The sequence below is a fragment of the Odontomachus brunneus genome, unplaced genomic scaffold (genome assembly GCF_010583005.1).
Source record: "Odontomachus brunneus isolate Ranch 3 - 2012 unplaced genomic scaffold, Obru_v1 Obru_scaffold_066, whole genome shotgun sequence".
Lineage (NCBI taxonomy): Eukaryota > Metazoa > Arthropoda > Insecta > Hymenoptera > Formicidae > Odontomachus > Odontomachus brunneus.
In genome coordinates, this window is record NW_022639516.1 from 1,484,538 (window position 1) to 1,495,498 (window position 10,961).

At 51.4% G+C, this 10,961-nt stretch overlaps 1 protein-coding gene across 3 annotated transcripts in view; it reads left to right on the plus strand.

Moving 5' to 3' along the window:
• Positions 1–10,961, plus strand: part of LOC116846648 (protein deadpan-like) — a 186,141-nt gene that overhangs the window by 166,474 nt on the left and 8,706 nt on the right. For 2 of the 3 annotated variants that reach the window (XM_032820759.1, XM_032820761.1), the window contains one exon: positions 10,111–10,338. In XM_032820759.1, the coding sequence (XP_032676650.1) occupies positions 10,111–10,338 (228 nt within the window). Of the gene's footprint in view, positions 1–224; positions 1,620–10,110; positions 10,339–10,961 lie in introns of those variants that run through there. The other variant, XM_032820758.1, reaches the window with a different exon arrangement.

Genomic DNA, 10,961 nt, shown 5'->3' on the forward strand with positions numbered 1-10,961 from the left:
GCGCGCGTGAGCAGGCAAGCGAGCCTTCCGACGACCCTCCGCCGCGTCGCGTAACGTCGCGTCGAGTCGCGCCGTGCCGTGCCGCGCGCGATGCGATGCGATGCGCCGCGCCGTGCTGCGCCATGCCGCGCCGGCCGCGCCGTGCCGCGCCGCGCCGCGCCGCGCCGCGCCGCGCCGTGCTGCGCCGTGCCGCGCTGTGCCTTGGCGCGCCACGCCACGCCAAGCGCCGACGAGCCATCCACTGGTGTCCCCCGCCCCACGCACGACCAACCACGACGCGAGCCCCCGTTACCCTGTTCCCCCCTCTGCCGCGGCGGGTCTCGGCGCGCCAAGCTCTCGCCGTACAGCTGCCAGCTACCGCTCGCCGCCTCACAGTCCGTCATCGTCGCTCGTCGCGTGAGCACACGCGGACGCTCTCTTGGTAGAGTCGCACACGCGTTGCGTGTGTTTTCATTCGTTATCGCTGACACGCAGTGACGAATCGAGATCGATCTCGGCACGCGCACGTACTCAGAGAGTTCGGCCAACAATTTTTGGCCACTGACGTGCAGCTTCGCGACTCGCGGGCTCCACACAGTTCGATGTATTCGGAGATATCGAGAGAAGATTTCTCCCCGGAAGAGGACCGTGTTGTCTCATCATCGTCCCCGTAGTCTCGGTCTAGGCCGAGTTCCAGGGGTGCGAAAACGCGTGCGCGCTGAATATTGTCAGTGACAGCTGGACGTTACCTGTCATCCGCGCGAGTACTCGCGAATGAGTGCAGTTTTGATTATCAATTGACTGTTTGTGTCTGACAAACTTGTCGAGCCAACGGAGTATTCGCACAGCCGTAAGGACGCGCAAGGGTGCTCGGGGGGGGAGCGCGAGCCGTTCCGCCCCGCGAGTGACAAGTGGTCGGCGACGCGTGGTTAACCACGTGGCGCGGTGTGTGCGCCGGTGTGGCGCGGCTCTAGAGTGGTGTGAACTTTCGCGAGCGGGACTTTCTTCGGCGCGTGTGTACAGCCGATTCTCCTCTGTGCGTACAGACCAGGTGATTGCCGTCGAGTGAATGTAAATAAAACGACAAGGCGCAGACAGAAAGAGAGAGTGAGAGAGACACATTCGCGTCAATCTCCCTTCTTAAGAGAGAAAAAGAAAGAGAGGACACGTGCCTCCGCGTTTATCATACGACCAGACGACACTCGTCGCGGTCGAACATTCCGAGACTTTCGACCGATCTCGTAATCGATCTCTCGAGATACTCGGGGGTATGGTGCAACAGTGATCAGTCCGCCGTATCGTTCGTCAGTGTCAGTAGCAGTTGTAAGGAATCCGCGAGGTGGTCCGGTGGTGGTAGTCTGGTCTTGCCGCCGCAGGTCGCTGCGAGATGCTGACAGCCTCAGCTGTGTCCAGTCAATCACGTAGGGTGTCGCGATCTGAGCCGAGGGCCGTCGCGGCCTGCTAAGATGACCGCGCGTCTACACTCGCTGAGGCACCAGGAGAAGAAATCAGCCGGCAGCAGCCACAGACAGCACCATCAGCACTCTCAGCATCAGCAGAACGTGCATCAGGGTCCGAGCCCGGCACCCAGCCCCAGCCCGAGCCTTAGCCCGAGCCCGAAACACTCGGACGGACGAAGAGTGAGTAAATTCTTTGACTGCGGTCAAATTTTCCGATTCGCCGCTTGTTGGAATGCTTCCTTCGCTCGTTGACATTCTCATGTGAACGAAGCGTATCGACATTTCGTCTTGGGAAGTTTCTTCTTTCGATGCATCGAGCAGAATGTATGACAATAGAATTTAGAACGAAGAAGAGTGAGGTTCGCTGAGCGAGAGAGCCCGAACATTCAATTTTCAGAGGGTGCTACGTTCACACTCGTCGCTACGGGAACGCGACTTTATCTATCGCGACGCGACACATGATTGTCACAGCGACACATATCCCTGATCGCGCGATTCACCCCTTCCTTTCAATCCTCCCGTGCGCTTAATCTCCCGATCGTAAGGCCGCTGGCGCAACGCGAACATGATATTGGACACGTGTCTCTTGTTTGCGCAACCTCCAGTTTCCCTAAACCCGACGTTCGATACACAGGAGTCAGTCGATTTGTCAGTTGGACTCGCAAATAAACGAGAGAAGCGCGATCTACGGTGTTTGTATTACGCGTGCGTAGGGTGCGCTGTGAAAAAAGTTCTTCCCGCGGATTTCTCGCGCGAGTTGCGAACTTGGGCTCTATCCTACTTTCTAAATCTCTTGGAGTGAAATTTCCCTCGAAAAGTAAAGTGACCATCAAGTCATTCGAATGCGAGTGATTTGTTACTCATACAGAGTGAATACTTTTAATCGTCGGATGAATATTTTCACTCGAAGTTTTAGAGTGAATCTGATGTGTTCCGCCATCAAGAACACAATCACTCTAATCGGCTGCAGCATTCATTCATATGGAGTCAGAATTCACTCTAAGCTCAAGTAACGTTCACTCTTGCGACTTTCAGCGGCAGAGTATCAACTGTTGCACTGAATGAAAATACTCTGCCACTTTTCACTCGTTTTATGTGAGATTCCATTCCGAGGAATAAGAGAGTATCTCGACGAAAAATTTACGTCTCTTTGAAAAGAAAAAAAATATATATAATTTCTCCCAAATTTTCGACGTAGATTTGAGACGTACGTCTGTGCGTGTTAAAATTATCCGTACCTTCTCCGCACTCTTTTCGAGATATTTTATATATCGAATGATAAGTGCGAGAAATACGCCGCGCGATCTCGCCGTCCGATGCAATCTCAGCGAGGCGACTGGAGCGACCGGCGTGACTCTGGAAAAAGTTCGCGATTAAAAACTTGAGTGCATAAAAATGAACGCGAAAGCTGCAGCATTACCTGTGCGCGCGGTTCTTTCCTCCTCTTCTCTCTCTCTCTCTCTCTCTCTAATCTCTGCGAAGTGGGTCAACACCGCAAGCCAGGCGGATTTCGCGAGATTCCGGAATTCGACGGTTCGACCTTCGCTCGCTCGCTCCTCGACCGTAAAAAACACCGGCGAAGGCGATAGCTGCACGAGGTATAAAAAGAATATCGCTCTCCACGTGGAGGTGCCGTTAAATCGCGATGAAAAATAGAATAGAGGGAAAAAGCGACGCACAGGTGAACCGTTTAAATTATTAGGCGTGCGCATGCGCGCGCGTGTCGAGAAACTAGATCAAAAAAGACGCCGCCGCTTTTTGCGGCGCACTCGAGAGGTCTTCAAATTCGCGGGAAGACGAGGTGAAGAAAGAAAACAAAAAGCAGAAAAGGATAAAAAAGAAAGCAGGAGAGAAAAAACTCGTTAAACCGCGTATTTTTTATCTGCACTGTCGCGCCTTTATTCGGCAGCATACAGTCGGCGTTTTCCCTCTGTTTTTTTTCTTTTGTTCGCATTCCGCGACGCGATAAATCTTAGCTTAGCTTAGACGAGCGGTCTCATCGATTCCGCTCAAATCCTCATTAACAAGCGCTGACATTGCCGGGAATAAGATCGACTGCAACCAAGTCTCTTTCTCTCTCTCTCTTTCTCTCTCTGTGTGCCTCTCTTTCTTTCTCGACGCGCGTGACAAACGCGTTTCCTTATTTTTCTCTGTCGCGGCGGCAAAACAACGGAACGGGTCGCGAGGGCACGTCGTGGCACGAGCGGTGCGTGTCGGAGCCTTGTAATACCAATTCGCAGTAATTGGACGTATTTACGGGCGGTTACCGGGCAGGATCGTCCGGGCGCCTCCGTCCGCATGGTCAGCGTCGTTCAAAGGTGTAATTCGGTTTATCCAATTAGCTCGTCGACCGAAAGCGCACGACCGAAATTCGCGTTATGCAAGAGAGAGTGAGAGAGCGAGAGAGAGAGAGGGAGAGCGCGGCGGCGCGGTTTTGCCGCGCATTCCGCAGTACATCCTTTCGCGCTCGATAGCGCGAGTTAACGAGCGCACTTTTCATCCCGATAACGATCATTTTCTTCGCCTACGCACGTACACGATACGCCACCCGGATAAATAATTCGATTCCCGCATCCGACGCATCCGGATCCCACATACGGCGAACGTTTATTCGCTCCCCAAACGTACAGTCGGAGGGTTATTAATGTGCAGACCCGACGATAGAGCGTGACGTGCGAACGCGCCAAGGAACTCCGCGAAATTCCAACGAGGGCGAGCATGAGCAGACGGGGGCGCGCGCGCGCGCGCGCACGCACACACACATACATACACGCGCCCATACACACATGGTTGAACTCCCAGCGCACGCGTGTGCGAGTACGGCTAGGTGCCCTTTTAAGGCGATTTACGTCGCGTGAGAGCGTAAGAGACGACCGACGCTCGTGCTTGAACGCACCGCGCCGTGTTGCGGTCTCCTATTAGGAAAGTTCCCGCGGTGACGAAAGGGCGCAACTTCGCGCACTCGTCTTTATTAGGCGGAATGCGTTCGCGCGGCGAGTTTGCGCCATTTCATTAACAGCACGGAAATTCCCGGCGAAAAACTCGCCAGGGCCGAGGTAAACGGACGGGAGAGGGTGGCAACGGTAACATTAACATCCGCGATTGTTTGCGCTCTGTACCCTCTGTGCGTTACATTTCTTTCAATTTCTTTCAATTATATTCTTTTGATTCTATCAATTTGAACAGGCTGTCTGACAATAGGCGCACGGAAAAAACAGTATGTTTGGCCCACACATGAATCCGGTTTCTGCCGACCAGATTCAATATTGAATCTGGTCGGCACAACCGGATTCGTGTACGTTAACCGTACTGTCTTTTCCGTGTGGGAAAAAGCTCATGTGCACGTAGATCTAATCAACACTGAACACAGAATTCCTTTGCCATTTTGAAAATGTGTAAAATTTTGAATTATTCATTGAAGAACATTAGCGAATGATCACGCGGTTGTTTGCAAAATGGTAGAGGAATTTTGTCAGTTTGATTTAATCTGCATGTACACGAGTTTTTATCGTTCTCTCTATTGTTCGACACTCTGTGTGTGTGTATATATATCACGTTTATATATTCATATATGCATATAAATTTATTTATATAAAACGTTGATGAATATTATACTCGCCAGGCGCGTCAAAGATGTCAAGGTAAAAATGATTAAGTTAGCAATAGTGAGTAACGTATTTATAAATTAATCACAATAAATTTATTAATCATACTTGATCCAGAGTTTCGTTTTCTCATGTTCCTTCGACTCTTTCTCCTCCAGCTGGCGCGCTAAGAAATTCGTAATCTTTATCGCATCGAGTTATCGTCGTTGAGGGATCGCGGCGATAGACGAGGCAACTCGAGGGGCACGTTGAGTTAATGAGGGCGGTAAAGCCTCGCGGGACTTCGAAGGGAGGAGGTAGCGGGAAAGGGACGAAGCGGACGAGAGAGAAAGAGAGAGAAACACCGGCGGACGCGATCGTTGCTGTCGTCGTCGGACAACGGCGGACGGCTTAATTGACGGCACTTAACGGATCGTCGTTATGCCCGGTTTAATTACCTGTCGCTCGTTGCCACCAGCCTTCGCATTTTAATCGATTTATCATGCGCGAGATGAAGGCGTATCCACGCTCGACGATGCGCCCGCAGACAACAGACGAACAAACGTGTGCGTGTAATGGTTGTCTTTGGAACTTGGCGCGAAACGATCTGCGGTATCCAATTTTCACGAAAGCAAAAAGTCCAATTGTTTTTCTTTTCTTGTGAAAAATAGTAAATGGCTCCAAAATGACTCTAGAGCGTATGCAAATAAAATCTAGCGTGATTGAAGGTATTCATTGAGTATGTCGGAAATTGCAATGATGCTACCATTGAAAAACATTGCAATCTTGAGATATAAGATGACTTTTGAATTTCTTTTTTAATGTGCTATCTTGAACCATGGAGCTTATAAAACTGCAAAATATTCGTTTTTACATATTATTACGACTCAAAATATAAGGCTTTCTTTGTCATATATATATAATATATATATATATATATATATATCACTGATTACATCCATCTCTTTGTCGCTCTTTGTAAATTTGATAAATTCAACGGTTTCCTTTTGCCGCCCATATATCTCCTGACTGCAATGACTTACATGGATGGTGGTAATGGAGACTTTTAATGGACATTAGTATACCTATAAGATGCACCCGGTTCCAACCGTGTACGCCCCAGGGGCCAGTAGTCATAAGGATTTGGGTATCCTCCTTTATTCCCACCAGACTAAAGCACAGCTCGCGCGACTGTGTTTGTACATCTGATTAGAGATATTAGAGCTTATCGTGAATATACACATACGACGACGGGTGACCATGAGCGGTCGCTCTTAGGCAACGACCGTTGCTCAAAGCAGCCGACTTTATGGGTTCCGACGCTTTGCGCGTCGATGATGATTCACAATGCCGTCGCCGTCGTCGCCGCCTCCGTGAGTGTCGCGAAGTCGCAAACACGGCGGCCGACGAGACTGCGATTTATCGCGCGTAACGCGCTAATCAGCGCCGGCGGCGACGCCGCTCAAAGTCGCCGTCACGGCGCGCGAACCCGTCCTCTTTATCTCTCCCACTTCCCTTTCCCCGCAGGCGCGCGTCCACTTTCCGAAGTCGAAAGTCATGTCGGGCGAATGTCGGAGTGGCGCGCCGCCGTCAGATGTTATCGCGTGCGTGACGACCTTTCGATACCTCGCGAAAAAAACGCCAAAGTCTGGCGCAAAGAGCGTGCGTCTCTCTTCCTTCTCAGCCCGTCCGAAAAAAAAATCATCTACTGACGACACATAATGTGGGGCGTCTGGTAATCTAAACAGTAACACGATAAAACGTGACAGAAATAAGATTTCGTATCCATTTCGGGGGGAAAAAAGAGTCAATGTCGTCTATTTCTCCATAGACTGATGTACGTATGCTTTATAGCAACTTTAATTATATCGAGTCACGAAATTCAGCAACGTTGAGTTTCTTGTGACTGATCAGATTGCACTCATATTTACCGCATAAAATGACGAAATAGAAGTACAAAAAGAAATTACAATTTGCGCTAAATAATATGTCAAATATAAGATAAAAATCTGAGTGTGACTTTTAGTAAACTTGCTGTATCAATAGAAAAATTTACACACATTATCGTATGACACAAATTTAATAATTAATTTGATATACAGTATATTTATTTCATAAAAATGTAGTGAAAAGAATCGTTTCCGCCAGTGATTTTCTAGGTTCATTCGGGTATTGGTGGCGTAAGTTTGAGGATTCGCGACGGTCGCGAAATCGACCGTGGCTTTCCGAAAAATCATTCGCACGCCGAAACTCGCAAGTTTCTACGGAAAACGCGTATTTTTGAGCGAGTATTGTCGAGCCCCGAGCAACAGACGGAGTTCAAGTTAAGTGGAAAAAAGAAGAAAAGGATAAACGGCCCGCGACTAACCCAGTTTCACCCCCTCGAATCGCCGAGGCGTAATTTAAACGTCCCTGCGAAATTCCTGCCGTGCACGCGCACACATATACACGGGGTGGCGCGCACGAGAGGTCCATCGCCGACAGACATCCGTCTCTCCCCCTCTTGCTTTGTCTCTCACGGCCCGCTCCCTCCTGCCGCGCGTGTCTTTTGTAATAATAGAAGGACGCGCCGGAGCGACAAAGAGCGAGTGAGCTAGAGAGAGAGAGAGAGAGAAAAAGAGAGAGCGTCACGCCGGTATGTGACACGCGCGTGTACACACACATGCGCACGCGTGACCGCGGCTCGCTCGTTTGTTTACCCGCCGCGGCGCTCCCGTATGAACGTACTGCGCTGGCTTCACCTCGTTTCCCTTTATCCATCCACTTCCAGTCCTTACTTTCGTCACTCTCTTTCTCTCACACAGGTGTCTGCGGTATTCCGTTCTCTTGTTGGACCCGGTTCTATCCGTCCTGCTCGTCACTTGTTATCCTTCTCGCTGACGGCCGCTGCTATCTCCGTCGCTCTGCTGTGTGATCGCTGTTAATCCTTGGCTCTCTCTCTCTCTTTCTCCCCTCTCTCTGTCTCTTTTTGTCTGTCTCCTTGTCTTCTCGTCGAATCCGACGGTGTCGCTCGCTCTCCGTCTACCCGTTTCCATTTCTATCGCTCTATTCGTATTTTCTGCACCTCTTTCCTACTCTCGCTCGCTTTCTAGCTTCGACTTCATCTGTCCTCGTCGCTCGTTATTTCTATCTGTCGTTCCCCACGCAGAAATCTGCGGCTGCCGCCGTCACCGCTTCCTCCCCCTCCTCCTCCTCCTCCTCCTCCTCCTCCTCGCTCCCCCAATCCGACTGTATCTGCTCTTTCGCCGCGTCCGCGTGTCGCGCGCTATCTTCATCTCTCACGAGGATATCTGTCATCTCTCGCGCTCTTTCGCTCGTCGCGTTCACTGTCTCTTATCCACCGGCTCTCTCTTTCTCTCTGTCGTGGTGCGCGTTCCCTTCTCTCTCACCAGACGTACCTTTGTGAGTTCGGCCTCGTGGCTCGCTACTTCACACGCTGTCCTTCTTCCACGTGGAACATCCGCGTCGTTCTCGCTCACTCATCCTTTGTCTCCTGCTCTCTCAAACGCTACTCCACGCGCGAGTCGGTCCTTGTCTCTCTTCCTCTTTCTCTTGTCTCGTCTCCTCCGCATGTATGTAGCGACTGTCTTCGTCTGTCTCGTGCAATCATATTGTTATTCGCCATCTCGTTCTCGCTCTTCAGACAGTGTCGCTGGCTATCCTTGTTGCTCGGCACGTTGCTCTCACCGTCTCTCCCCTGTGCCATGCCGGTCGGTGCTATATTCACTGCCTCCGTCTCTGTTGAGGCTGTGCACGACGGCTTCTAACTACTTTTTTCCGTCTACTTCGTCGTTCGCGTTCGGTCAGACCGTACAGAGCGTGCCGAAAAGTTGAGCAGCGAACCCGATGATAGCGAGCGGAGGCTGTTTTTTCTCTCCAGTCGAAGAAGAATTGTTTCTCCCGCGATCCCCTTCCGACGCAAACTTTGTCTGCGTTTTTCGTTGCGACTCCCCAGAGTTCCGATGAAGAAACGTCAGCCGGACGCACGAACGTGTGAATCGCGAGGTTCTCCGGAAAATTTCCGCCTTCTTCGGAAATTCACCACCCACGCGACTAAAGAAACCGATGAAGTGGTTCTAGAGCGTTGGCGACGATATCGACCCATCACGAAATGCTCCTCTGGAAATCCACCACCGATGTGCACCTTCGGGACACCCGGTACGGCGCGTTTGCCTTCGACGCGCCGGCTCTGTCATCCACTTCGCGGTCTACCCCACTTTATCCGGCTCTATCCCCGCTCGTCTGCGACTATCTTCCATCTCAGTCGGAGTCTCTATGATTACCCCTTCGCATCTTCCTCCGACCGTCTACGCGAGTCGTCGTCGTCGTCGTCGTCGCCGTCGCCGTCGCCGCCGCGAGCGACGTCGGCACTTCGCCAGCGAGCTAAGAGCTGCCGGGCAAAAAAGAAGAAAGAAAAGAGGGAGAAAGGAAAAAGAAACGTTCGCTCATACCTCCGCAAACAAGTTGAAATTCTCGCTCAGTGCGACGAGTTCAGAACCTGCAGCCTGCGTTGCTCGTGAGCTTATAAATAGCTCCTAATTCTGAGCTGTTCGTTTCCCTTTTTATCACTGCTCAGTGGAGGGACGAGGACAACTGGGATACAGATCGATGATATCTCCGATGACACCGTGGATAAACGTTCGTAACTGGACCCAATCCAGATCAAGCGGGCTGGGGCAGTCTCGATGTGCTCGTGGCGTGTGTGTCATTCCGCGGTTCTCCCTCTCCCTCCCTCTCTTTCCCCCGTCGCAGCGCTCTCTGCTCGCCGGCGGCTCCTCGTAAATCACCACTTCCCACCGAGCGCGAGCGGAAAAATAGCACTTCGGTTGAAGTAGGAGAGCGTGTCGCGTCTAGGCAACACGTCGCCCTATTCGCTTTTAAGCCGCGAGTGCTCGCACTTCTTATGAGCGCGGCGGAAACTCCCGCACGCAGAGACCAACACGAAATGATCGATTAGCGAAACCAGAGGAAAGGAATCAGCCAGTTCGCCTGTAGCTTCGGCTTTTAATTAAGAAATAGAAGAAAAATTGCGGCACACGATATTGATACGCGTGTATAAAGGAGTTGTTTTCTTGCGTTTGTTGCAGGCTAACAAACCACTAATGGAAAAACGGCGGCGAGCGAGGATCAACCAGTCCCTGGCGGCGCTGAAAGCGCTTATTCTCGACAGCGCCCGCCTGGAGAACACCAAGCACAGCAAGCTCGAGAAAGCTGATATCTTGGAGCTCACGGTCAGGCACCTCCAGCGGCAAAGGTCGCTCGCTCAACCCGGCCTGTCTAGGTACAAAGCCGGATATCAGGATTGCTCGAGGGAGGTAAGATCACGTTCAATTTGGAGCGCAGCTGTATTATAACGCTCTTAATGATTGCCCGGAAGAAACGATCGTTCGGCGAACGGCTCGTTTCTCCCGAGAAAACGGGTTAAAAGTGTGCGGGAGTTCAGGGCAGAGAGACGAAAAAAAGATCCCTTCTCTCGGAGGAGATATTGGATCGATACCACATTCTCAGGAACAAAACGAAGAACAATCGGTAAGGCGACTTCGCCACGGAAAAACGTCGTTTTTGCGTCGCAGTTGCCATTATGCTCCGCTGCGACGTTTCGCCACAGGGTTGCGCGGGAAGAACGGATGAAAAAAAAAGTCGAATTCCAGCGCGTCCGGGGAGCATGTAATCGGAGAACTCGGCGGAACTGGTTCGTATTACGACGGGGGGGGATGGAGAAAGGGGGAATCCCACCGAGTGGAAGAAGAACCCACCGAAACACCCTGCCCCTTCCACTTCCATCCTCCGCCGCCGCCACCGTTGTTCTCCCCACGAACGACGAGAGGTATCGGGTTATCGTTGGAAAGTCTCGCGTGATTCCGTGGAGTTCTTGCTCTCTCTCTCTCTCTCTCTCTCTCTCTCTCTCTCTCTCTCTCTCTCTCTCTCTCTCTCTCTC